Source organism: Takifugu flavidus, unplaced genomic scaffold, assembly GCF_003711565.1.
Source record: "Takifugu flavidus isolate HTHZ2018 unplaced genomic scaffold, ASM371156v2 ctg350, whole genome shotgun sequence".
Lineage (NCBI taxonomy): Eukaryota > Metazoa > Chordata > Actinopteri > Tetraodontiformes > Tetraodontidae > Takifugu > Takifugu flavidus.
The window spans coordinates 1-27,701 of NW_026621976.1; the positions used below are offsets into that span (position 1 = coordinate 1).

The 27,701-nt window shown below is 45.5% G+C and overlaps 2 protein-coding genes and 1 long non-coding RNA gene across 5 annotated transcripts; all 3 read left to right on the forward strand.

Moving 5' to 3' along the window:
- Positions 1-120: 120 nt before the first annotated feature.
- Positions 121-27,692, forward strand: LOC130520341 (protein NLRC3-like; the record flags this gene model as incomplete). Its single annotated transcript, XM_057024056.1, has 3 exons — positions 121-218; positions 26,230-26,332; positions 26,881-27,692. A coding segment is annotated over exon 3 (774 nt), but the record flags the coding sequence as incomplete, so codon positions are not given.
- On the forward strand, positions 948-16,701 carry LOC130520342 (NACHT, LRR and PYD domains-containing protein 12-like). 3 transcript variants are annotated; one of them, XM_057024059.1, is made up of 5 exons: positions 2,093-3,605; positions 4,529-4,704; positions 4,815-4,988; positions 5,194-5,367; positions 16,443-16,701. In XM_057024059.1, exons 2-5 carry the CDS (start codon positions 4,580-4,582, stop codon positions 16,561-16,563), a joined length of 594 nt encoding a protein of 197 aa, XP_056880039.1. In that variant the 5' UTR covers positions 2,093-3,605; positions 4,529-4,579; the 3' UTR covers positions 16,564-16,701. The 3 variants fall into 3 exon arrangements, with proteins under 3 accessions (XP_056880037.1, XP_056880039.1, XP_056880038.1); XM_057024058.1 differs by lacking the exon at positions 16,443-16,701 and adding an exon at positions 5,899-6,367 and having other exon boundaries at positions 2,806-3,605; XM_057024057.1 differs by lacking the exons at positions 4,815-4,988; positions 5,194-5,367; positions 16,443-16,701 and adding an exon at positions 948-1,228 and having other exon boundaries at positions 1,782-3,605; positions 4,529-4,685.
- On the forward strand, positions 22,452-25,138 carry LOC130520344 (uncharacterized). Its single transcript, XR_008948791.1, has 3 exons — positions 22,452-22,786; positions 24,260-24,427; positions 25,027-25,138. It is a non-coding gene; the product is annotated as an uncharacterized LOC130520344 (long non-coding RNA).
- Positions 27,693-27,701: the final 9 nt, after the last annotated feature.

Here is a 27,701-nt window from a genome sequence, read left to right on the forward strand (position 1 = left end):
TGGATTAGAAATGTTCCTGTTTGATAAAAATGCAGTGAATTGGGATATTTAACTCCAACCTCTACAGATTATTTACCTTCATCACAGTCTCATCACTATTTCTGATGTTTCCTCAGATGGACGAGGACAGAGCAGAGTCCACAGTGCCCAGCTGGGTGTCCCTGAAGAGTGACCGGTCCAAAAGTATAATAATAAACTTCAGAAGTTCAGACCAAAATGTAAGAAAACTAAAGTGTGATGATGTGTTTGTGTGGCACCCTTTAAACTTTGGTATTGGACCTCAAGGCTCACCAAAGTAAGGTTTTCTGAACCACACAACTCTGCCTTAGAACATTTCACAACCATACAAAACATCATTTTGTAGGTATTAGCCTCTACTATCGTGAAAAATTAAATTAATGAAACGGTGCACCAACATGTCAGGCGTTCGCTCCCATTAACTCCCATGTTAATTTTAGTGTGGTAAATCTTTTAAAACTGAAAATTGCTTGTGTTTTTAACTGGTCATTTCTCCTACATGGGTTAACATCATCTCACAAAAATTCCTAGGCATATATTTTAAAGTTTCCCAACAATATCCATCATTGCAGAGTGCTCCAGCTCTCCATTTAGATACGGATGGGTAAGACATGGCAGGTCTGTGCAGCTTGTTCTGCCACACTGTTCCACCACATGTCATGAAAATTCATTAAAAGTCTATTTATAAGGCTCCTGGTTCTAATAAACCCATAGACAACAATATCAGTCATTTCTAAATGGTTGAAATAAGCTTTTGAATACGCGTGACCTCTGTGCTATTTAATGATCAGTTTCAGAGACCAGACTACTGTATTTGGAGCATAAATGGAGAACTTTTGTTCTATTCTATGAGTTATATTCCTGATTTGGCACTTTTATTTTTAACGTAAATTCACAATGAAGAAAAGCCACTAAACACTTAGATCAAATACACTTTTCTCCAACTAAACGAGCTTGTTAGAACCTAAATAACTTTATATTTTTTGCTCAGTGTTCATTCAATCTTCAACTGTCAGAGCAAACTGAAAGTAGAAGTGAACGCAGCCTTTCTTAGGCGTTGCTAACGCCCAGTAGACATGTATAACCACTATTCCCATTTTTGACAGCTATCAGAAACGGTCTGCTTCCATTGGAGATTCCTCCTGTCCTGAGAGTGAAAAGAAACGGAGAACTGAACTGCAGACCGCCGACCTGAACAACAGCGTCTCACGTAAGCTCGTACATTTGTATTAATAAGATACTTTTGGGTCGGAATAAAGGAACAACTTGTGTATTTACAATGTGCAAGAGAAGATCCAGAGAGCACTTGTTTAGTTCCACTGGAACCCAAACCCTCTGAAGACCTTCCTAAATGCTTAGACAGTATTTAGCAACATTTAGTCATTTAGTTCTGGAAAGTGTTAAAGAGTGAAGGCAGGTGACCTTTACAGGACAATGGGTCTGCTGAGTATGATGTGTTTGGAGAAGGTTTGATGTGTTTTTCTAAATATCATCCAGCTTTTACCAGCTGTTTAGTCCAAGCAAACTCTTGGAAGACATGGAAATGGTTGTTATAGACTAAATTACATTGAAACCCAATGAAATAAAAGAATAGGTGTACATAGACATAAGAAGACATAACATTTCAAACTGACAGTAAGATGGGTCATGACCCGACTGTTGCTTCTATCATTCAAACATGACAGAATATTTTCCAGTTGAGGACATCTGTGTTACTGCTGTAGATGACAATTGTAAAATGATTAAAAGATTGTTTGTTTCAGAGGGTGGTGAACTGCAGGAGGTGATAGAAGGTCATAAGATGAGTCTGAAGAGAAGATGTGAACATGTGACTGAAGGAACTCATGAAGCAGGAAGTGGAACCCTGCTGAACAGATCTACACTGAGCTCTACATCACTGAGGGACAAAGTGAGGAGGTGGACACACAACATGAGGTGAGACAGCTTGAGAGAACCTCCAAGAAGAACATCCAGGACACTCCAATCAAGTGCCAGGACATCTTCAAAGTCTTATCTGAGCAACAGAGACACATCAGAGTGGTTCTGACCAACCGGTGTCGCCGGCGTTGGAAAAACCTTCTCAGTGCAGAAGTTCAGTCTGGACTGGGCAGAAGGTTTGGAGAACCAAGACATCAGTCTGGTGCTTCCGCTCTCATGGAGGGAGCTGAACTTGATCAGAGATGAGCAGCACAGTCTTCTCTCACTGCTTCATGTTTTCCATCCAACATTACAGAAGATCAGAGCAGAAGATCTGACTGTCTGGAAACTTCTGTTCATCTTTGATGGCCTGGATGAAAGCAGATTTTCACTGGGTTTCAACAAGCATCAGGTCATCTCTGATGTCACACAAGTATCGTCCGTTGACGTGCTCCTGGTGAACCTCATCCAGGGGAACCTGCTTCCCTCAGCTCTCATCTGGATCACCTCCAGACCTGCAGCAGCCTATCAGATTCCTCCCTCGTGTGTTGACAGGATCACAGAAGTACGAGGCTTCACTGACTCCCAGAAGGAGGAGTACTTCAGGAGGAGGTTCAGTGATGAAGATCTGTCCAAGAGAATCATCTCACACATCAAGGCCTCCAGGAGCCTCCACATCATGTGTCTGATCCCAGTTTTCTGCTGGATCACTGCTATAGTTCTGGAGGACATGATGACCAGAGACCAGAGAGGAGAGCTGCCCAAAACCCTGACTGACCTCTACTCACACTTCCTGAGGGTTCAGATAAAGAGGAAGAAGCAGAAGTATGGAGGAAAGCAGAGACCAGAGGAACTGACTAAGGCTGATAAAGAACTCCTTCTGAAGTTGGGGCTGGCGTTTGAACATCTGGAGAAAGGAAACATCATGTTCTACTCAGAAGACCTGGAGCGATGTGGACTGGACGTCTCCGAGGTGTCGGGGTGTACTCAGGAGTTTGTACAGAGATCTTCAAGAGAGAGAGTGTGATCTTCCAGAAATCAGTCTACTGCTTTGTTCATCTGAGCATTCAGGAGTTTCTGGCTGCCGTCTACATGTTCCACCGTTACACCAGGAAAGACACAGCGGTTATAAGACCGTTCCTAAAATATTCGAAAACAAACCCCTTTTCCAGGTTTGCTGGGTTGTTTAATAATGATCCAGCCACATCTCTTGGTGACTTCCTCAGGAGAGAACTAATGAAATCTCTTGAAAGTAAAAATGGCCACCTGGACTTGTTTGTTCGCTTCCTTCATGGTCTCTCTCTGGAGTCCAATCAGAGGATCCTGGGTGGACTGTTGGATCAGAGGAACAGCCACCCAAAAACCATCCAGAAGGTCCTCAACAACCTGAAGGAGGTGAACAGTGATGAAATCTCCCCAGACAGAAGCATCAACATCTTCCACTGTCTGATGGAGATGAAGGATCAGTCAGTCCATCAGGAGATCCAAGAGTTCCTGAAGTCAGGCAAGAAATCACAGAGGAGACTGTCAGAGATCCATTGTTCAGCTCTGGCCTACCTGCTGCAGATGTCAGAGGAGGTTCTGGATGAGCTGAACCTGCAGCAGTACAACACCTCAGATGAGGGACGACGTCGCCTGATTCCAGCTGTGAGGAACTGCAGGAAGGCCGAGTAAGTAAAGATTTTTGGGGCCGGACATCGGCGTTTAAATCAAGCGAGTGGATCATGTCAGGTAGCAATACCCCCTCCAGTGGTCATTCCTTCAATTCTTTATCTCCATTGCAGCGTCCATAAATTAAAAACAACAACAATTCATCCAGAAATGTTCAACACTGGCTGGATATAAGTTCAAAGGTCAATCCAGACAAACCAACATAAGGCAGGAATAATAGGAGCCACAAGTTAACTGACTATCATGAAATTACTGTCATGTCATTAAATAACTTTGTTTGTTTGTATACATCGTATTCAAACGACAGAAAAACACTTTAACTAATGACTCGTGACTATTTTGCTTCATTTGTTCAACGTAAAAACAGCCGGCCTCGTTGGTTTAAATGGGTGTTTTAGGTCTTTGTGGCGGTTCCGTTTGGAGCCTTTATGTGACCCACAAAGTTGTTTGAGCCTTTCCACACCCGTTAGGTGGCAACTTCATCACTAGCAACAAAAGGTGCAGTGAAAATGATTTGAAGGGAAACAGGCAGATAGAACAGAAGCTGAGGGCAATCGATGCAACCAGAGACTCTGATGTCATCGATCGGATCGCTGAATTAAGACTTGACGCACCATCGTACAAATTGGATGAAATGCAAAATATCCAAAGAGCCGATAGACAGATAAAAAGATGCACGTTTCTTTAAACCATTTGCTACAATCATTTTAAATATTGAGTAATTATGAGCTGTTCTAAAATAAGACAAATGTTGAGAATAATTCAGTTGCATTTCAGATCTGATGGTCGTTCAAACTGTTGCTCTACGGTGTGAATTTAGCTTTTCCAGGAAATGAGCTACATTTGTGTTGAGGTAGATTCTCAGATAAGTTGATGAGAAATCCCAAAGTTTGACTCACTATTTTTGTTTCATACACAACAGACTGTCTGGTAGTTTTCTTCAAAGAGTCATTGGGAAGTTGTGGCCTCAGCAATGACGTCAAACCCTTCTCATCTACGGGAGCTGATCTTAAGCAAGAACCAAAGCCTGACAGATGCCGGAGCAAAGTTACTGTCTTCTGCAATGATGCATCCAAACTGCAGACTGGAGACGCTCAGGTCAGGAGGCCTCTGTTGGTCTTTTCTAAATTTCTTTACATTTTCTGCTTTTCTCTTCATTTTCAGATTTAGAAATGTGTTTTTATTTGCCCCATTTATTCCTTTTCCAGGCTGTGGCGCTGCAGGTTATCAGAGATCAGCTGTGACTCTCTGGCCTCGGCGCTGAGGTCCAATCCCTCCCATCTTAGGGTTCTGGACCTGAGCATCAACATGTTGCAGGATTCAGGAGTGAAGCGGCTCTGTTCTGGACTGCAGAGTCCAAACTGTAAACTGGAGAGGCTCAGGTCAGTCTTCATTTTTCTACCTATATACCAGCTGCTAAGATGGTGAAGTGAGGCTGTTCTCAACACTGCTGTGATGCACCACATTAAAAAATTCCTTGTAATATCGTGAATTCAGGTCTGACCCAACTAAGAACTAACGTAGGTTTAGTACTGACGCAGATAACATGCAGACCTGCACCGTATAACCTTATCCTGCATTTTTCAGATTAGAGCGCTGCTGGTTATCAGAGACCAGCTGTGACTCTCTGGCCTCGGCGCTGAGGTCCAATCCCTCCCATCTCAGAGAACTGGACCTGAGTGAGAACCAGCTGAAGGATTCAGGAGTGAAGCTGCTCTGTGGTTTTCTCCAGGATCCAAACTGCCGACTGGAAACTCTGGGGTAAACACCATTCTCAAAAATGTCCATTATTCCATCCGAGGGTCCTCACACTTTCTGAGTGTGTGTGTTGTGCCCAGTTCCTTCAGGAGGGAGGGCCACACGGGGACCACTTATTCATGATAAATTGATTTAAGGACAATGAAAAAGCCGACAGATGGTAACCAAAATTAGACAAAACTAGGTGAGGGTGCCTGGTAGACACCAGCCAACGAGGAGGGAGATGGTGAGGGAGACAGGAAGTCATCTAAGACAGGTTGTGCCTTTAAAGATGAGCCACAGGTGAGATGGATCTCCATGATGAGATGGGAGGGAAAGAGGTGGGAGAACCTGGGAAGAGTGAGGGCCAGAACAATATATATTCTCCTTTGGAACAGTGCAAACCTGAGAGGTTGGAATTGTGGTAATTACATATTACTATCATTTTTTAACCTGTAACTAAATTAAATATTTACAGATCATGCCTTTGAGTAACCTTTCAGATTAATACTGGTTTTACTTATAACCTTATAAAAGTTTCCCTTCTTTATTTAGATTAAGGGACTGCAGTTTATCAGAGATCAGCTGTGGCTCTCTGGCCTCGGCGCTGAGGTCCAATCCCTCCCATCTCAGAGAACTGGACCTGAGTCAGAACCAGCTGCAGGATTCAGAGCTGAAGCTGCTGTCTGATCTCGTAGAGAATCCACACTATGGGCTGGAGACATTGATTCAGTAGCTGGTTGTAGCCAGTCAACTCCCGCTCATCTGCTGCATCACTCACTGACCACTGGTGAAGAGCATCTGTGGAAACATCTGCCGTCTACTCCCTCCATAGATGAAGAATTCAGTTTTAAAAAGCGCTGGTGGACTTTCAGGAGATCAGTCGATGGTCGACAAAGCAGAAGCAGCTTCGCCTTGAAGTTAAATTAGTTCCTGGTATCACACAAGCATCTTTATAAAGTTCTAAATGGCTCCTCGGCCACTCTTATAAGCATGAAAACATTCTCTTAATTGTCTCTTCAAATGTCTGTATTATATGTTACTATTTTACATCATGCCTTCAGAATCTTTAGGGTTTAGTATTTACGTCTTTGTGACATGGAGCTTGGAATGATTTGCATCACTTTCAGTGCAGCCAGCAAAAACCCATCAGAATGAGGCTATCGGTGGGAACCGCAGGTCATTTGACTTTAGTCAGTCTGTTCAATGTTATAGGATTTATTGCAATTGTTGGAATTTAATACCTCTCATGTGTCTCTGCTAATCCGCGTGTTCTTTAAATGAAGACTTCAAGTAAACAAATGCCAATTTCACAATGTATTTAGCAAATAGAACCAATTCAAGATACAATATACAGAGCTCTGGGCCAGTTCATAACCCTAGCAACAACAGAATCAATTGTCAGGGCATGATGTCTGACAACCTAACTATCCCTTGACCCAGTCCTTTATAGAAAGACATATGTAAAATTATTGATGCTAATTCAGTCCAATCCAGTCCTTCTTCTTGGGTGACCTCATCTTCTTCTTCCAGCCCCTTTGGTGTTGGTGCGGTCCTTCTTCTCCATTATCTTCCCCAGATGTCCAGGTCCGAGGTCATATTCCTGCCAAGGAACTTATCAACACCAGTAAACTATGCTGTCATATTTTACGATGGGGGTCTCTACACTTTCCGTCTGACTGTCTCCTGGCCCCAACCGTCCAAAACAACATTCATGTCAAGGAAGGGTCAACTGACTTGCTTATGTTTATTCCTACTAAAGATTATATACTATCCCTAACTTCTAAACTAACTGTAACAGAAAACAAAAAAACTATAGTACAACACATGCTAACAAGATCAAAGATGCTAACAAGATATAATAATTCTCTTCACAATCTAATAAAAACTATGAATAAATGTGGGAAATAGGAAATAAAAAGAAGCAAAATGACCAAATAAATCTCCCATGAATACAGTAAAGTAAAGATGTCAAGAATGGAATATCAGCTTAAATGGAATCAAACATAAAGGGAAAAGGCTTTAAGTTTACTGCAAAAATAAACACAAAATCAAGAGCGACACGCGCCAAAAAACGTCTCATTCTCTCTTCTGTCTCCACTCATTCTTTTATATTCTCTTAAGATAATGGGGACGGGGTCGTGTGATAAAAAAAACTAATTGGGGGACTATATTGTTTGAACTTAAGCCAGTGGAGGACTTGAGACAATCGTTTACCGACAGATTGTCTTCTGACAGCTAGCCACATTAGGCATTATCACAACCACTATTGCTGACTGCCATAGTCTTGAAGGATACATCCAGGTGGGTAAGGGCGATGGTGTATGGTAACAGCTATAGGGTAGAGTAATCAACCCTACACCAATAGAACACTAGGGCAGCTCAATCCTCACTTAGGAGACTCTATCAGTAGGGAAGGCAGTGGTGTGATATCAGACGTAAGCTACGTGTGTCTAGTTCGTATACGCCAACTACGGAGTGTAAGTGACGCTACCATAAAACGGATCGCGTAGGCCTGTTTAAGGAGTGTATACCGTATATATAAGATCGCGATATAGGCGCTAACCGCTATGATTAACAGTCCAAGCCAAGGCAGAGTTAACAGTCAAGGACCTCGCTACCAATCCATGCATGCAACTGCTAGTCTCACGTAGCAACGTTGCGAAGTGCCGGAGATACAAACCTACAACGTGTTTTCCACCAATAACGATTATGATATATTACGAGGCGGCGTCCAGACTTATCTAAAGGTGTAGGGTATCCGGGTGCACATTTCATACAGTTTAGGTTGCAAACATCCAGTTCTAATGTACATGAATCTGCGCGTATATCCGGACAAAGTTCTAAATTCCGCTACCATCTTAAGTAACCGGGTGCATGCATTAGGCGCGTGATTATAGCATGGTCCATACCGCATAGCTTAAAATGAATGCTAGCGCGAGCAATTTTGGAAACAACCGACAACAATGTTTCCAAAATTAAAAATTTTGTTTTTGTTATTAAGCCCAGGAGGGCTGAAGCAGGACCACTGTTAAAAATGTATCGGTCCGCGCTTCCAGTTCTGGTGCAACGTCCAGTTCTAAATGTATGAATCCGCGTATTGACGTTTCAACGCCCATCAGTAAACGGAGAGATTTGGATATAGCCCTGAGGTGGTGTTTTTAGAGCAGTTCTTAAAACTTTCTCTTTGCTGATAGAGGTCCAAACATTTTTCACTTCCCTATAAAATACTCTAAAATTTGCCATTCAAGATCAGATACCACCAGGTATAATTCATCCTCTAATTTTCACAATTTCTTATTCTGTCAGGCTGTTTTAAACCTTTGGCAACATCAAATAAGTACTCAACTGGTATTATGTCAGGCTGGTTTACATCCCATTAAAGAAGCCAGCAGAAATAAAAGCACAACAGTTACACAGACTACGCACAATAATATAGAGGATATAAAAAACAGTGTTGAGATGGGTTTGTGTCACTTTAGTAAAATCAAAGCATTTTTCTTTATGTGCCAGCAATGAACACAATCTAAGAAGTCTTTGACACTAAACATATGGAGCTCCTATAGAACAAACTAAAGATTTGCTGTTTTTAAGATAAAGAAATGCAACATTTCCCCCCAGAGAAACGATGGCGATGGAAAAAGCCCTGGCTGTGTGCAACCTTAAAAGAAGACATCTATGTATGACCAGCAGCAAAACCTATCCTACCAAAAAATCTGTGTAAATGGGCCGCTATATTGAGCCATGTAACACATGTCTCAACAGGAGGGACGGTAGGACAGATACAGCAGCATTATACAACCTATGGATTTACCGTATTGGCCCGAATATAAGACGGTGTTTTTGCATTGAAATAAGACTGAAAAAGTGGGGGTCGTCTTACATTCGGGGTCTAGACATTATACCCATTCACAACGCTAGATGGCGCCAGATATCTTTGCTGTTGTTTATGATCTTCACCACAGGAGTCATCACGTGCGAATGCTGAACTTAACTCCCCAGGCCAAAGCGAACCCCTGTCACGAAGATAAAATAAAAATAGCGGTAGCACGAAGAAGAAAAATAAAAATAGCGGTAAGAAAGAAAAGAGAAGAAAATAAGAGAAGAGATAACAGAAAATAGAGAAACGTAGCGACAATCTGGAGAAGTGGGTCGAAGATCGGCCAGGTTAACCGGCGCTGAGGAGAAGTTATGATGCAAACTTCAAGATGATGGTGATAAATGAGGCGGAGTCTTCAAACAATTGCAAAGCGGCTGTGAAATATGGTGTCACGGAGTGTAATGTACGGAGATGGAGAGCTCAAAAAGATGGCCTAAAAAATGCTCACAGTCAGAGAAAAGCCTTCGTGGTCCTCAGAGCGGCCGCTTCCAAGAGCTCGACAGGAGGGTGTGCGCGTACGTGGACGAGAAACGAAAGGACGGGACGCCCATCAGCAGAGCTGTCATTCAGCTCAAGGCCGTGGAAATAGCCAAAGAGCTAAACATTCCCACGGCTGAGTTCAGAGCGAGCCTCGGCTGGTGGAAAAGAATGACGCGGCGTAACGGACTAACGCTGCGACGCAGAACAAGTCTAGCCCAGCGCCTGCCCTCTGACTCTGGAGAGCTGTTGTCTCCTCTCAGCATTATGTGATCAACTTAAGGAAAAGCACTCTCACCCACTGGATCAGGTTGGCAATGCTGATCAGACACCTGTGTTTTTGACATGCCAACACCTGTCACTGTACACGAGAAAGGTGAGAAATCTGTTATTCTAAAATCCACTGGAAATGAGAAGAGCCGCGTTACCGTCATGTTAGCCTGCCTCGCAGACGGAACCAAGCTCCCTCCGTATGTGGTTTTAAAGCGTAAGACAGTGCCTAAGGAGGCGATGCCAGCTGGCATTATTGTACGTGCCCAGGAAAAGGGCTGGATGGAGACCGAGCTTGTAGTGGACTGGCTCAAGGTTGTGTGGGGCAGACGGCGTGGGGGGCTCAGAAAAAAGAGGAACATGCTGATTTTGGATGCATTTTGTGGACACTTGTCTGATCCAGTCAAAAAACAAGTGAAGGCGATGAACGGCGACTTGGTGATCATTCCGGGGGGGAATAACAAGTCAGCTGCAGGTGTTGGATGTTGTGGTCAACAAACCATTCAAAGCCAATCTGCCAAAGAAATCCACAGAGTGGCTCCTGTCTGGTGATCACGCACTCACACCGACAGGAGAGATCCAGAAGCCTCCGGTACGTTTGCTCTGTGAGTGGATCCTCCACGCGTGGGATGCAGTTTCCCCAAGAGCATCATCCACGGGTTTAAGAAATGTTGCTATCAAATGCCCTGGGGCAGTGAGGATGACGTGCTGTGGGAGGAGCCAGAGGATGTTTGTGAGGAGTAATGTTCTGACATGACAGAGCTCAGCGACTCTCAAGTTTACACCAGTTTGCATTATTTTAACGCAATGTTTTTCCTTATTCAGATTTGTTTCAAGACTACAGCTACAGTTAGACTTCACTTTGATGGTTAATGCAGTTATTGCAATTTTGTTGTTTTATCACAGTAGATTGGTTTATTTACATTTCAAAAACCAGAAGCCGTTCATTTACAAATGTGATTGCACTTTAGTTTACATATTTAAATGTTCAGATATTAAGATGTGATAGACAGTTGTTGCATGATTTGAATGAGGCAAAATAACATGCTTTTTCTCTCGAATATATCGTTATAATCATTTGTTTCAGGTGTACTGTAATTATTTTCTGTATAAAAATTAAATTTGGTGTTCAAAAAGTCTTTTTTCAAACTTGAGCCTTGAAAAAGAGGGGGTCGTCTTATATTCGGGCCAATACGGTAATTCTTATTCAAAAAAAATTTGTAGAACATGTCTGACGTGTGCGAGACACAATTCACAAGGAAATCTGAGACCAAGGAGAGGAAAATTTCCTGCTCCCCAATATCCATTCCAAACTATACATATGGACTTCATAGAATTAAATAAAAGTGAAGGGAAAAATACTGTCTAGTCATAATAGATGCATTTTCAAAATGGATAGAACTATTTCCAACAAAAAACCCAGATGCGCTAACAGTTGCTAAAGCACTCTGCAAAGATATCATACCCAGATATGGGATCCCAGAAAAAAATTACTGTGATAATGGTACTCATTTTGTAAATCAAGTTGTTAAAAAGATCAGTGTTATGTTTCATATTGACTTAAAACACCATTGCTCCTATCATCCTCAGAGCGCAGGATTAGTTGAAAGAACTAATGGCACTATTAAAAACAGACTGAAGAGATGCATGGAAGAGACGGGGAGACCGTGGACAATGTGTGGATTTGGCTAAGCTCTATATAAACATTACAAGCACCGCAGGCCTAACTCCTTATGAGGTCTTATTTGGAAGACCGTACAGGCTTCCTCAGTTCACAAACTACTGGGAGACAAATGATGAGTCTAATCTAGCTGATTACATGAGAAGAATGTTAGAAAAACAAAAGCAAGGTCATGAAACTGAGACGCCCTCTGTCTCCCAACAGAACGGTGGAGCCAGGCGACTGGGTCCCAGTGAGGAGCGTAAAAAAGAAACACTGGTATTCACCTGAGTGGGAAGGACCTGACCAAGTTCTTTTGTCTACACCTACTGCTGCTAAAATAGCTGAAAGATCAACCTGGGTACACCTCAGTCACTGCAAGAAGGTCATTTCTGTTGGAAACTCCGACCGGGAAGGTGATGCAAAGTCTGATAATAGGGTGGACTTAGACGAGTAGAGTCTGGGTAGACCCGAAAGTCAGTGAAGTGTTTCAGAGCCGCCGACTCACTTAGGGGGGCTACTTCAACAGGTTATGGTCCATAAATAGTGTACCGATTTCATAAACATCACAAGGACAGCAGCGGGTAAAATAAACAAAAGATAATTAAAATAAAAAAAAGAGAGAGAAATCCAGAGGATTGGCTGATGCTGTAGTATGCTAGGCTCGGTGCTAACTGTAATCATAGTATTCCTGATAAACATAATAGTTATACAAGGTTAAGTTCAAATGACTCCCAAGTGGCTACAGAATGCAATTAAATGTTTTGGAGTGTGTTTTTCTTCATATGCGTTGTTTTTATGTATGGAAACCCCCAGGTCTAAGATTGAACGTTACCAAAATATGGCATGGCAAGCAAAGTGTAAATAACCACCTAAAGGACCAATGTGACTGCAGCAGCGTTCCTTCCATAGCACCACAGGTGTGTCTGCCATCAAATGCGAGCACAACCGTGACAGTTCCTTTCACCAGCCTTAGCAGAGCTAGCATCCTGGGTAGAAACAACGCTGCAGCATGGAAAGATTATCCATGGCCTGTAACTAGCAGCAGGGCAGCTCTTATGCTGTATTTGACCTGGAAGCTTTTCATTCACCTGAAGCTCAACAGCTCTGTTATTTTAGCTTCACGTCTTTAGCACCTCTTTAATCGCTTGTTCATTTGTTGCACCCTGCTGCTCATGCATGCATTATAAGGTTCTGAAGTTGTGTCTCTGTTATTTATTTTATTTCTGGTGGTGGTGTGGGGATGAGAGACTGTTTGATACGTTGCCTATGAGAGCTACAGGACTATGTGCTTAAAAACACTTCTTATGCTAATTTCTGTGTTTCCCTACGTCGGCTGATCAATTAGTCACTCACAGGCATGGATTTATGCCTGAACAGTGACGTCGTAATAAAAGATCTGCATGGCAATCTGAAAATGTTCCTACGTATAATGTTCCTACATGTATTGATGCTATCGGTGTTCCACGCGGTGTTCCAGATGAGTATAAATTAGTGGATCAAGTAGCTGCTGGCTTTGAATCTTCTATTTGTTGGTGGTGTACAATAAATAAGAACGTAGACAGGATCAACTACATCCATTACAATGTTCAACGTTTAGGAAATTGGACTCAGAGCGGTTTTGAGGCTGTTCATAGCCAACTGTCGGCTACTTCCCTTATGGCATTCCAGAACAGGATCGCAGTGGATATGTTGTTGGCTGAGAAAGGTGTGTGTGTGTGTGTGTGTGCTGTGTTTGGAGATCAATGTTGCACCTTCATTCCTAACAACACTGCGTTGGATGGGAGTCTCACACTGGCCATAGAAGGCCTTCGCCCCCTGAACAGCAAGATGAAGGAGCACTCAGGAGCAAAGACCGCGATGTGGGACGGATGGATGAATGTGTTTGGGAAGTATAAGACATTGGTTCCATCTATCCTGATTTCTGGAGCTGTTTTTGCTGCAATCCTGACCTTGTGTGGATGTTGTTGTGTTCCCTGCCTGCGTCCTCTTATTAACCGCCTTATCACCACAGCTGTCGCTCCCATGGAAAACCGAATGGACGAGTTGTATCCCTTAATCAGCAGACAAGAACCGGATTTGACTACAGACTCTGAAGACTGTGAGGGAATTGAGCTAATTTTCCAGAGTGTAAATGTATTTGTGTTCATAAACAGGACTTTGAAAATCTCCTGGAAGAGGTTGTTAAATGGCTGAGAATTTGAAGCAAATATGTGATAAACAGGAGGGAAATGTTAGATCCATTATATTAAAGTTCTCTCTTATTTGCTTTCACCTTGTTATATTCTTTATTCCTGTTATATTGTTCCTCATCACTTAATGTTTCTTATTATTTGCTAATGCTTCATGTTCATGATGCTTGATGTGTCACCTCGAACTTCTCTGGTCAAGGAGCTGGGTTAGGGTTAGGGCCTGACCCAGGAGGTGGGTTAGGGTTAGGGCCTGACCCAGGAGCTGGGTTAGGGTCAGGGCCTGACCCAGGAGGTGGGTTAGGGTTAGGGCCTGACCCAGGAGCTGGGTTAGGGTTAGGGCCTGACCCAGGAGCTGGGTTAGGGTCAGGGCCTGACCCAGGAGCTGGGTTAGGGTCAGGGCCTGACCCAGGAGGTGGGTTAGGGTTAGGGCCTGACCCAGGAGGTGGGTTAGGTCAGGGCCTGACCCAGGAGGTGGGTTAGGGTTAGGGCCTGACCCAGGAGCTGGGTTAGGGTTAGGGCCTGACAATGACCCAGGAGCTGGGTTAGGGTTAGGGCCTGACCCAGGAGCTGGGTTAGGGTTAGGGCCTGATCCAGGAGCTGGGTTAGGGCCTGACCCAGGAGCTGGGTTAGGTTAGGGCCTGACCCAGGAGCTGGGTTAGGGTTAGGGCCTGACCCAGGAGGTCGGTTAGGGTTAGGGCCTGACCCAGGAGATGGGTTAGGGTTAGGGCCTGACCCAGGAGCTGGGTTAGGGTCAGGGCCTGACCCAGGAGCTGGGTTAGGGTTAGGGCCTGACCCAGGAGCTGGGTTTGGGTTAGGGCCTGACAATGACCCAGGAGCTGGGTTAGGGTTAGGGCCTGACCCAGGAGCTGGGTTAGGGTCAGGGCCTGACCCAGGAGGTGGGTTAGGGTTAGGGCCTGACCCAGGAGCTGGGTTAGGGCTAGGGCATGACCCAGGAGCTGAGTTAGGGTTAGGTCCTGACAATGACCAGGAGCTGGGTTAGGGTTAGGGCCTGATCCAGGAGCTGGGTTAGGGCCTGACCCAGGAGCTGGGTTAGGGTTAGGGCCTGACCCAGGAGGTGGGTTAGGGTTAGGGCCTGACCCAGGAGCTGGGTTAGGGTTAGGGCCTGACCCAGGAGCTGGGTTAGGGTCAGGGCCTGACCCAGGAGCTGGGTTAGGGTCAGGGCCTGACCCAGGAGGTGGGTTAGGGTTAGGGCCTGACCCAGGAGGTGGGTTAGGGTCAGGGCCTGACCCAGGAGGTGGGTTAGGGTTAGGCCTGACCCAGGAGCTGGGTTAGGGTTAGGGCCTGACAATGACCCAGGAGCTGGGTTAGGGTTAGGGCCTGACCCAGGAGCTGGGTTAGGGTTAGGGCCTGATCCAGGAGCTGGGTTAGGGCCTGACCCAGGAGCTGGGTTAGGGTTAGGGCCTGACCCAGGAGCTGGGTTAGGGTTAGGGCCTGACCCAGGAGGTGGGTTAGGGTTAGGGCCTGACCCAGGAGCTGGGTTAGGGTTAGGGCCTGACCAGGAGCTGGGTTAGGGTCAGGGCCTGACCCAGGAGCTGGGTTAGGGTTAGGGCCTGACCAGGAGCTGGGTTTGGGTTAGGGCCTGACAATGACCCAGGAGCTGGGTTAGGGTTAGGGCCTGACCCAGGAGGTGGGTTAGGGTCAGGGCCTGACCCAGGAGGTGGGTTAGGGTTAGGGCCTGACCCAGGAGCTGGGTTAGGGCTAGGGCCTGACCCAGGAGGTGGGTTAGGGTTAGGTCCTGACAATGACCCAGGAGCTGGGTTAGGGCTAGGGCCTGATCCAGGAGCTGGGTTAGGGCCTGACCCAGGAGCTGGGTTAGGGTTAGGGCCTGACCCAGGAGGTGGGTTAGGGTTAGGGCCTTGACCCAGGAGCTGGGTTAGGGTTAGGGCCTGACCCAGGAGCTGGGTTAGGGTCAGGGCCTGACCCAGGAGCTGGGTTAGGGTCAGGGCCTGACCCAGGAGCTGGGTTAGGGTTAGGGCCTGACCCAGGAGCTGGGTTAGGGTTAGGGCCTGACAATGACCCAGGAGCTGGGTTAGGGTTAGGGCCTGACCCAGGAGCTGGGTTAGGGTCAGGGCCTGACCCAGGAGGTGGGTTAGGGTTAGGGCCTGACCCAGGAGCTGGGTTAGGGCTAGGGCCTGACCCGGAGCTGAGTTAGGGTTAGGTCCTGACAATGACCCAGGAGCTGGGTTAGGGTTAGGCCTGACAATGACCCTGGAGCTGGGTTAGGGTTAGGGCCTGACAATGACCCAGGAGCTGGGTTAGGGTTAGGGCATGACCCAGGAGGAGTTCTTTTAATCTGTCTGCTATGGAAGAATGTGCTGTGTGCGAGCTAAGCTAATCAAATCAGTGAAGGCCTACGTATAATCTCACCATTATGACTCACAGTCTTTTGCTTTGTTTGGGACCTGCTATCTTGTGTCCCCCCCCTTAGACACATTTGACTTCTGTAACTAGGGACCTCCTAATCTCAATAAAAGAAGGATGGCGGGAGGTGTGCGTCAGAACGAGTTGGAGATCTGGACCTGAGCACATCTCTCCGTTCTCCTTGCAAGTAAAATTCAAAACTGTTGTCTTTGCCTCATTTGTGTTTCTCGTGTTTCAGGTCGTTTGAAGCTAACACGACCAGGACCAGGACCAGGCTCAGGACAGGAAGAGCAGAAACTGGGTTGAAGTTCCTCCTCTCACCACTGGGGGGCAGTGGTGTCAAGCGGCAGGACGTCTGAGGGCCGCGCGTGAGCGGGACAATCGTGAACTCTTCATCTGGATCGTTGTTGGGATGCGACTCCGATCAAACCCTAAATAATAAAGCACGTGGCGAAGCGGTCGCCATGGAGACGCTCTGCTGAGTGTTGAAGTCAAGACCAAAGTTCCCCCCTGGACCTTTGATGGAGGCGCGAGCAAACTGCAGCGATCCACGTCACCTTTAGGCCCTCTGCTCCCCCCTGGCGGTGACGAACGGAACCGCAGCCTGGTTTGACCTCCTCACTCTTTCTTCTGTCTCTCTTCTAGAAAGTGAGTGTCCATGAGAAGACTCTGCTTGGATGTTATTCCGAGATGTTATTCCGAGATGTTATTCCCGTATTGTGTCCCCCTCTTCCCCACTGTGCCTGGAGGACCACCGCCATCTGGTCCCGTCCTCAGCCCCTTCTGTCGCTCCAATGCTGCGCGAGCGCCGACAGGAGACCTTCCGGGAGCCAGAAGACGGCTGGTGGCGCCGGGGGGGGACGTGTCCCTAATCTCGTGATTATGGGTTCTGATGGGCTCTAGTGAGGATATCGGATCCTTTACTGCCAGAGCTGCGGCAGGATTGTCAGGCCAAGAAAGGTCCTCCCCCCTCATCATCAACGGGGGACCAACGTGAGACCAACGGGGGACCAACGGGAGACCAATGGGAGACCAACGGGGGACCAACCCAACAGAGGGACCAACAGAGGGACCAACGGGGGACCAATGGGGGACCAACGGGAGACCAACGGGGGACCAACCCAACAGGGGACCAACGGGATTAATGGGGGACCAACGGCGGACCAATGGGGGACCAATGCGAGGCCAATGGGGGACCAACGCGGGATTAACGGGGGACCAACGGGGGACCAACGGGAGAGACCAATGGGGGACCAACGGGGGACCAATGGGGGACCAACGGGAGACCATTGGGAGGACCAACGCGGGATTAATGGGGGACCAACGGCGGACCAGTGGGGGACCAATGGGGGGCCAATGGGAGACCAACGCGGGATTAACGGGGGACCAGTGGTGGACCAGTGGCGGACCAATGGGGGACCAACGCGGGATTAATGCTGGGTACCAACGGCGGACCAGTGGGGGACCAATATGGGGCCTACGGGGGACCAACGGGGGACCAATGGGGGAGGACACGGCAGACCAACGGGGACCAACGCGGGATTAACGGGGGAGCAACGGCGGACCAGTGGGGGACCAATGGGGGACCAACCGGGGACCAATGGGGGGCAATGGGGGACCAACGCAGGATTAACGGGGAACCAGCGAAGGACCAGTGGGGGACCAATGGGGGACCAACGGGGAACCAGCGAAGGACCAGTGGGGGACCAATGGGGGACCAGCGGGGGACCAGTGGGGGACCAACGGGGGACCAATCTGGGACCAGCGGGGGACCAACGGGGGACCAATGGGGGACCAGTGGGGGACCAACGGGGGACCAGCGGGGGACCAGCGGGGGACCTATCCACAAAGAGGTGTGGGGCCAGTTCATGGGGCACCAGCTCAGCTCCTGCCCAGGCTGGCAGGGAGGCGTGAAGATTGGTGTATTTGCTACACGAAGCAGGAGGATCACGTTAGCAGGCTAGCGTTAGCATTTAGCTGTAAACATGATTCAGCTGAAGGCACTTAGTCTCATTAATTTAAAACCTCTTAAGACCCACGCTCTTGTTTTGATATGCAATTTTTATTTCTCTTTGCTATTTGGACTTATTGGAACCCAATAAGTATAAAAACTAAGCATCATCTTTTTACATGATGTAGTTTTAGAGAAAAATGTTGTCCACATATGTGGACACTGGGTCTGAATCACCATAAAGCACAATAAAATCAATAATACAGTTTTTGTGTAATAGAATGAAAAACTCTTTATTTACATAGTTTTGAACATGTTTTGAACAAGTTATACTGTAATTACAATAATAACACATTATTAATAACACATATTTACATAATTTTGAACATTTTTGAGCAAGTTATACTGTAATTACAATAATAACACATTATTAATAACACATACAAACATAGTTTTGAACATTTTTTGAACAACAATGACAATAATAACACATTAACACATACAAACATAGCTACTTATGAAATTCTAAAAAGCAGTTGCGCTCGGTTTGTACACACAAGAACACCTTGCAGGTCACGCAACGCACCCGGGTTCTCCCTGTGCAGCCTGCTGCTCTGCACCGTGCGGCATTCTTCATATTTAGCATCTCTGGGAGATGTGCATTCGCCCTCCTGCGGACAGACACATGGGGCACTGCCAGCACTGGGCGTTTTTTACTTTCTGAAGAGTCATCATCTCCCTCTGACAGCTCTGGATCCTCTTCTGCATCCTCTTCTTGGCTATGATGCTGGGCCAAGAAGGTCCTGGCCACGTCCATGCGGAACTCCAGGAACTGCATGATGCTCTTCCTTGGAGCCCCACACGTTGCCAGATCTTTTCGATACAGTAGCCAGCTGTTGGCTAAAGCCAGATCTGTGAAGTGCATGAGCATCCTAATTGTCCATTTCTTGGTACGGCTGCTCATGCGATAATAACTGATCATTCTGTCGATCAGGTCAACTCCACCCATTTTCATGTTGTACTCCCGAACAATGCATGGTCGGGAGACAGACACATATTTTTTTTGTTTTTATCCCAGCGCTGGCAGGTATCTTCAGGCTGTGTCCCATGAACAGCAGATATCATTAGAACTGGTTTGTTGTCGAACCACTTAACGACACACAACTGTCCATCTTCACTAGAAACTTCTTTGGAAGTTCCTCTTCCGGAAGTTTGCATAGTTTTGTCTGTGGGTAACTTCTGCACCGCTGCAGTGACCCGGTTCTTCATTACTGTACCGGTAAGGTACAGCTCCTTCTTCAGCATTTGCTCCGCACCTTGGATGCTGGTGAAGAGCCGGTCACAGTACACTTTTGTGCCACGATGCAGGGTTTTACACAGACGAGCCATTACCAAACTTCCCAAACCCAGACCCTCTGGTTCTTCGACCTGCTCACGCAATGCAGCTGAACCTTGATAGAGGTCGAAGTCCAGCACAATGCCATCTGTTGTGGCACAAACAAAGTTCTTAATACCAACAGGGTTTGGCTTCATGGGCAAATACTGCCTACATGGACAGGCTCCTGTGAAGGGAATCATCTGTTCATCGATGGATACAGATTCAGGCCGAGCCTGAGACCTGCAGCCTTGCAAATCCTATCGACGAAAGGTCGCACCTTCCAAAATTTGTCCCGCTTCCTGAGGTCTTCTGGCACATCATCATCAATCAGGAGTTTTAATGATTGCCTCAGCCTGAAAAATCTGTCCCGAGTGAATCTTTCCGTTATGGGAGTGACACTGATGGACCTGGACCAGTACATCCTTATTTTGGGGTATGGGAGACAGGACATTAGGATACAGGCACCAAAAAAATGGTAGACCTCATCTATTGATGTTCTGAGTAGGTCCCCACTCCTACTCAGTGACACAGCGTTGGTGCAATCAGCTATGTTTTTTATCAAATTGTGATCTATGTACTGTTCCACATAGTTCAGTGGGGTCCAGCCATTCCGATCATGCTCCGTTTCATCCCATTCGTAAAATCCATGAGGTTGGGCATAAATGGAGCTGCCCTCCAGCGCATTCCACGTCCTGCACAAGAATCAAAATACAATTGTGCTTATTGCGAAGTGACTCACACAAGCAATTCACTGAGGTGTATTAGTGCATAACATAGTTGAATCTGAGTGAACATTTATATGAAATTTTATGATTGCCTTCAAGGCATGCAAAATAAGAACCATTATTATTATTACCTTTATAAGATTGTCCCTGCTTGGGATTAGGGCTTGGTCCTGTTGTTGCAGCTACTCCTGGGAGTGTTGGATCTGGCCGCGCAGAGCCTGAACCTGAAAATTGGCATTTTGCTAGAAACATTGAATGGTGCTGTACCTTTATGTACTCCTCTAAAACATTTACTTAGCCCTAAAGCCCTAAAATAAACAAATATCCACTAAGTCTTGGCTAACCATTATCTTCGCCACGGGGACGTTTACGTCCCCTGCTCTGTTCAGTGGGATGTGGGATGGGGTACTCATCACCACTGCTCTCATCTTCAGTGCTGCTCTGCTCCTGAGGTTGGGGTTGATAACTGGCATCCAGGATGTCGTCATCATTGTCAGATAAATCTAATTCTGACGTGTCCCCATCTTCCTAAACTTCACCGTCTTCATTATACTTTTGAATAAAATTAATCATCTAATCTAAAAAGCTCTGAAATATTAATGCTGCCTTGCTAATTATGCTTATATTCTATTATCTTTAATAGGTTTGATGGGGTGAAATGGTGGTGGGAAATTTTGTAGATGCTGTAGATCTTTGGAGATGCTAATTTCCCTGGTGGACACCCCCTAAAGGGATCAATAAAGTTATCTTGAATCTTGAATCTTATACTGGGAGAAAGGGAGGGACTATAAAGGTACATTGAAGACGGTTTTGATTCCTTTCCTCCCCTCCTCTATTGGCTTCTCCTCACCCATCTTGGCCCTTCCCTCCCCTCTCTTACCCCTCCCTTTCCTTTTGGCCCCTCCCATCCTCTCTTGGCCACTCCCTCTCCCCATCTTGGCCCCTCCTTCCTATCATTGGCTCCTTATCTCTATGCTGAGGGCTGGGGGGCGTGTTCCTCTGGAATAAACAGAACTCTGGTAATTCCTCCTGATTAATCTCATATCTGGAGCTCTGGAGTATCAGGAGTCCTTCATTTGAGACCTTTCTGGAAGATAAGGGAAGGAGCAGAATGTTATCATGAATGTTTCATCATTGAATCATGTTTCTGCGGGGGTGGGGGGGGGGGCAGGTGGGCCGCGCGTGTTCCTGAACGCCTCGTCCAACTGGAAAACTAGAATTACCGTTATTCCCCTCAACATTTATCCCAGATCTTCCTGCTGTTGTGTGGAATGAAGACACCAGAAGGTGTCCTTGTCTCCTTCTCTGTGTCGGGTTCTGCTGGACCCGGTCTGGTCCTGCCGCCTCCTGCTCCTGGTGGGCGAGCCTCCCGCCGGCTCTGCTTTATTGGATATTGCGGCCGGGGTTTGTGCATGTTCTCAGGAGACTCGTGATGCTTGGAGAGTCCTGCGGAGCGCCGGTGGGTTCTGCAGCGAGGGTGGGGGGGGGGGGGGGGTTGTGGAGGCATCAATAATCCACGGCCTCTTTGCCAGGGAAACAGGAAGTGAAGGTAAAGGAAAGTGAGACCTGCACGGCGCACCTGAACCACCTCCCTACCCACCCCCCATCAGCAGGAGGGTCCCCCCCCCCCCCCCCCATATGAGCCTGGTCTGCTCAAGGTTTCTTCCTGTTAAAGGGGAGATTTTCCTGTTGATTGTTAGGGATCAGGCCCTGGGATTCTGCATAGCACCAAGTTTGACTACAACAGACATTACAAATAAAGATGATTTGATTTGATTTAAAAATAAAAGAACTGCGCCTGAAAATGAAGCAGAAGCAATAAAAACCCAACACCAGCGAAGCTTTCAAAGAATCTCAGATATTGATGAAAAATTCTGGAAATCATGATGGAGAGATATTTTTCTCACGGCTCAAATTCCACAGCTATTAAGTGATTAAATGGATTTAATGGTGATATTCTGGAGTCCACATTTCAGGTGAAGTTACACTGGGAACAATCTGAAAATATCCTGTTGAATTATTTAAATTATTCTGATTAAAAATAAAATTGGCACGCTGATTCCAAAATTACAGTCATTCCCCCCAGCCTGTCAAGTTTTGAAAGCTTCTCCTCCAGATCAGCAAATTTCCCCTAATGAGCTGGAGTCAGACTGGCCAGCTGATGACAACTGGATCAGCTCCGTTGGTGCCGTCACCATTAAGAGGTGTGTGCAGCCCCCAAAAGGTCACTACTGTCAATATCCTATAGGGGACACTTTGAACCAGAGGGGATCCTATAGATCAAAAAGTTGACCCAGTTTGATTCCGCACCCAAAAACGAACATCTGTCAGACGAACTCCAGTTGTTTCCCAGTATTTCAGTTAAAACGTGGACCAAATTGTTCTGAAGAGAGGCGCCTGTGCTGGATATGACGCGATCCAACCACAAACACGGGACGTGTAGAGGAAGAAGAAGCGAAAGTGAAAGTTCTCAACTTCGGGCTCCATCTTGACTGACCGAGCCCTGATGGAAAACCTCTAATATTCAGGTAGCATTTGGTTCTTTCACTGCTGTCGTCTCGAATCAATGTTCCGCTGCGAGATGCGGCTTAATAAACTGCGTGTTCGCAATGAGCGTGCGCGTGTTTCGGACACACATTGCGGCTGGTCGACGGGAATGTTGTGACGGATGATCAACCTTTGTACCGTGTTTCCTCTAACTGCGTTTTCCGCTAACCCTGAGCCAACATTTTAGAGGTTGAGGAAGCACATTTTAATACTCACAATAAGTCGACGATATTATTTGCAGTTAGTGGAAAAATCCACGGAAAGAGGGACACAAACGCGAAAGTTTTAGCCTCCTCTCTTTGTCCCTCCACCAGGGGGACAATCAATCTTTATTAAAAAAGGAGAGTATGTAAAGAGGGAGAGATCAAGGCATTCCATTTTATTGTTTAACAAACTGGTTCTTTGTGGAATATGAATTGTTATTATGGATTTATGAAATTTGTTCTGTTTTGAATGAAGCAGTCAAGAAAACGAAACGAAACCTAAACCCATGTGTGTTTTGATATTTTGGTCCTGTACATGTGGTCAGATAGATTAGTCTGAGCAGAATTGGGTGTTTTTTTGCCCTTTGCTGTGTGTCATCATTCTATTCAGCATGTTGGGTTGCTTGACTTCTGTTGGGTCGTGGCAACTGATCATCACTTCTGAGATATTGAACACCTTTTTCCTGAGGCTGGCTCCAATGCTGCCAACACACCTGGCCATGGATATGGTGGGACTTCTGTGATGAGTGGGGTCAGAGTGGTGGACAAGCTCTGCTCCAAAACAAGCTTGCTAGATATGTTTGGGATCTCCTCACCACAACCACCAGCTGCAAATAGTAGCTGTGCACGCCATGCAGAGTTTTGACCCCTAGGTCAGGCTACAGATGTTTTTCCAGCACCATCATGTGTTCGTGAGAGAACATGATGCGCCTGATCAAAAAAAGCTGCTTGTAATCTGACAGACAAGCCATGATGAAATGTCAAGTGCGTTGTTGAAAATGAAGATCCTCTTCTTGGAATCCTGTCTGAGATGACAGAAGATGATGCTGCATTTGACCCACTTTGATGATGTGATGACGTATTTCTGTTTAGGTTTGAATGCATTCTCGTCTTATTTGTTGAATTTAATGTTGAGAACTGACATCTTGAAAGAATTTAGGTTTTCTTGTAAACCATAACCAGATAAAAAATGATTTCATTTGTATTTGTGTGCGTCCGTCTAATGCCACCGCACCTTTTGAAACACCCAGGAGAAACATTTTTTCCACAACTATTTTATATTTAACATGGTGTAAACTTTTAAGATGTCCCAAAACTTTTTTCCAATATATATGTGGCCTGTATGATGTACAGGGTGACATCATATAATAGATTTTGATGTGAATGAGCCGACAATACGTCATTGGACAGACCTCTGCTTGTCTTCATGCTGAGAATCATGTTCTTTAATCTTCTTTTCTGTGTCAGCAGACTGTTCCTGCTTCACCGTTTAGACTCACATTTAAAAATGAGCGAATGTGTGATGGAAGAGGAAGAGAGAGCAGAGTCCGTAGTGCCCAGCTGTGTGTCCATGAAGAGAGACCGCTCCAAAGAGAACCCTGAAAACTTTGGTATCAGACCTCAAGGCTCACCTTTAAAGTAAGGTTTTCTGAACCACAACTCTGCCTTAGAACATTTCACAACCACACAAAACATCATTTTGTAGGTATTAGCCTCTACTATCGTGAAAAATGAAATTCATCAGCTCTTTAAAATGAACGGTGCACAGTCCTTTCACCATGTTGGCCTGTGCAAAACCAGTGTTGTCGGGCCGATGGACCAGCGTCCCCGTCGTTGCCGGACCACCGTTGGCCACCAGTTGGGTTTTGGGATCAAAGTGGGGGCGTTTCCTGTATCCGGTTCTCCTCACGGATCCATGACTACAACATGTTGCTGCAAGTGCAGAGACATTTGCTCTGGAAAGAACTTTAGAGCACATTCAGTGCTGCAGGATGAGGGGCTGGAAAAGGTGCCAGTTCTTTTCTCACTGCAGGGAACAGTTAAAAAAGCAGCTTAAACTCTGAAAACATGAAAATGATACAGAGACATCATTGATTTATTGATTCAGTTGTTAATCAGAATGGATTAGAAATGTTCCTGTTTGATAAAAATGCAGTGAATTGGGATTATTTAACTACAACCTCTACAGATTATTTACCTTCATCACAGTCTCATCACTATTTCTGATGTTTCCTCAGGATGGACGAGGACAGAGCAGAGTCCACAGCGCCCAGCTGTGTGTCCATGAAGAGTGACCAGTCCAAACATGGAGGATTAGACTTCAGAAGTTCAGAGGAAATGTAAGAAAACTAAAGCGTGATGATGTGTTTGTGTGGCAGCTGTTAGTCACATTAACAGCAGCAGGTTGTGAGTTTATTATTGGAGATGTTTAACACTTAAACCTCAGACAGTCATATAGTTACAGACTTAATGTGAATATTGTTGATTAGAAAAGTCCAAAAGTATAATAATAAACTTCAGAAGTTCAGACAAAATGTAAGAAAACTAAAGTGTGATGATGTGTTTGTGTGGCACCCTTTAAACTTCGGTATTGGACCTCAAGGCTCACCAAAGTAAGGTTTTCTGAACCGCAACTCTGCCTTAGAACATTTCACAACCATACAAAACATCATTTTGTAGGTATTAGCCTCCACTATCGTGAAAAATGAAATTAATGAACGGTGCACCAACATGTCAGGCGTTCGCTCCCATTAACTCCCATGTTAATTTTAGTGTGGTAAATCTTTTAAAACTGAAAATTGCTTCTGTTTTTAACTGGTCATTTCTCCTACATGGGTTAACATCATCTCACAAAAATTCCTAGGCATATATTTTAAAGTTTCCCAACAATATCCATCATTGCAGAGTGCTCCAGCTCTCCATTTAGATACGGATGGGTAAGACATGGCAGGTCTGTGGAGCTTGTTCTGCCACACTGTTCCACCACATGTCATGAAGATTCATTAAAAAGTCTATTTATAAGGCTCCTGGTTCTAATAAACCCATAGACAACAATATCAGTCATTTCTTAATGGTTGAAATAAGCTTTTGAATACGCGTGACCTCTGTGCTATTTAATGATCAGTTTCAGAGACCAGACTACTGTATTTGGAGCATAAATGGAGAACTTTTGTTCTATTCTATGAGTTTATATTCCTGATTTGGCACTTTTATTTTTAACATAAATTCACAATGAAGAAAAGCCACTAAACACTTAAATCAAATACACTTTTCTCCAACTAAACGAGCTTGTTAGAACGTAAATAACTTTATATTTTTTGCTCAGTGTTCATTCAATCTTCAACTGTCAGAGCAAACTGAAAGTAGAAGTGAACGCAGCCTTTCTGAGGCGTTGCTAACGCCCAGTAGACATGTATAACCACTATTCCCATTTTTGACAGTATCAGAAACAGTCTGCTTCCATTGGAGATTCCTCCTGTCCCAAGGGTGAAAACAAACGGAGAACTGAACTGCAGACCGCCGACCTGAACAACAGCGTCTCACGTAAGCTCGTACATTTGTATTAATAAGATACTTTTGGGTCGGAATAAAGGAACAACTTGTGTATTTACAATGTGCAAGAGAAGATCCAGAGAGCACTTGTTTGGTTCCACTGGAACCAAACCCTCTGAAGACCTTCCTAAATGCTTAGACAGTATTTAGCAACATTTAGTCATTTAGTTCTGGAAAGTGTTAAAGAGTTGAAGGCAGGTGACCTTTACAGGACAATGGGTCTGCTGAGTATGATGTGTTTGGAGAAGGTTTGATGTGTTTTTCTAAATATCATCCAGCTTTTACCAGCTGTTTAGTCCAAGCAAACTCTTGGAAGACATGGAAATGGTTGTTATAGAATAAATTACATTGAAACCCAATGAAATAAAAGAATAGGTGTACATAAGAAGACATAACATTTCAAATTGACAGTAAGATGGGTCATGACCCGACTGTTGCTTCTATCATTCAAACATGACAGAATATTTTCCAGTTGAGGACATCTGTGTTACTGGTGTAGATGACAATTGTAAAAGGATTTAAAAGATTGTTTGTTTCAGAGGGTGGTGAACTGCAGGAGGTGATAGAAGGTCATAAGATGAGTCTGAAGAGAAGATGTGAACATGTGACTGAAGGAACTCATGAAGCAGGAAGTGGAACCCTGCTGAACAAGATCTACACTGAGCTCTACATCACTGAGGGACAAAGTGAGGAGGTGGACACACAACATGAGGTGAGACAGCTTGAGAGAACCTCCAAGAAGAACATCCAGGACACTCCAATCAAGTGCCAGGAAATCTTCAAAGTCTTATCTGAGCAACAGAGACACATCAGAGTGGTTCTGACCAACGGTGTCGCCGGCGTTGGAAAAACCTTCTCAGTGCAGAAGTTCAGTCTGGACTGGGCAGAAGGTTTGGAGAACCAAGACATCAGTCTGGTGCTTCCGCTCTCATGCAGGGAGCTGAACTTGATCAGAGATGAGCAGCACAGTCTTCTCTCACTGCTTCATGTTTTCCATCCAACATTACAGAAGATCAGAGCAGAAGATCTGACTGTCTGGAAACTTCTGTTCATCTTTGATGGCCTGGATGAAAGCAGATTTTCACTGGGTTTCAACAAGCATCAGGTCATCTCTGATGTCACACAAGTATCGTCAGTTGAGGTGCTCCTGGTGAACCTCATCCAGGGGAACCTGCTTCCCTCAGCTCTCATCTGGATCACCTCCAGACCTGCAGCAGCCCATCAGATTCCTCCCTCGTGTGTTGACAGGATCACAGAAGTACGAGGCTTCACTGACTCCCAGAAGGAGGAGTACTTCAGGAGGAGGTTCAGTGATGAAGATCTGTCCAAGAGAATCATCTCACACATCAAGGCCTCCAGG

Bases quoted from the DNA above. Each gene is read 5' to 3' on its own strand.
- LOC130520342 (XM_057024057.1), top strand. From the start codon at position 2,887: ATGTGGACTGGACGTCTCCGAGGTGTCGGGGTGTACTCAGGAGTTTGT. The intron at 3,606-4,528 runs GTAAGTAAAGAT...CATACACAACAG, and splicing joins AGGAACTGCAGGAAGGCCGA to ACTGTCTGGTAGTTTTCTTC.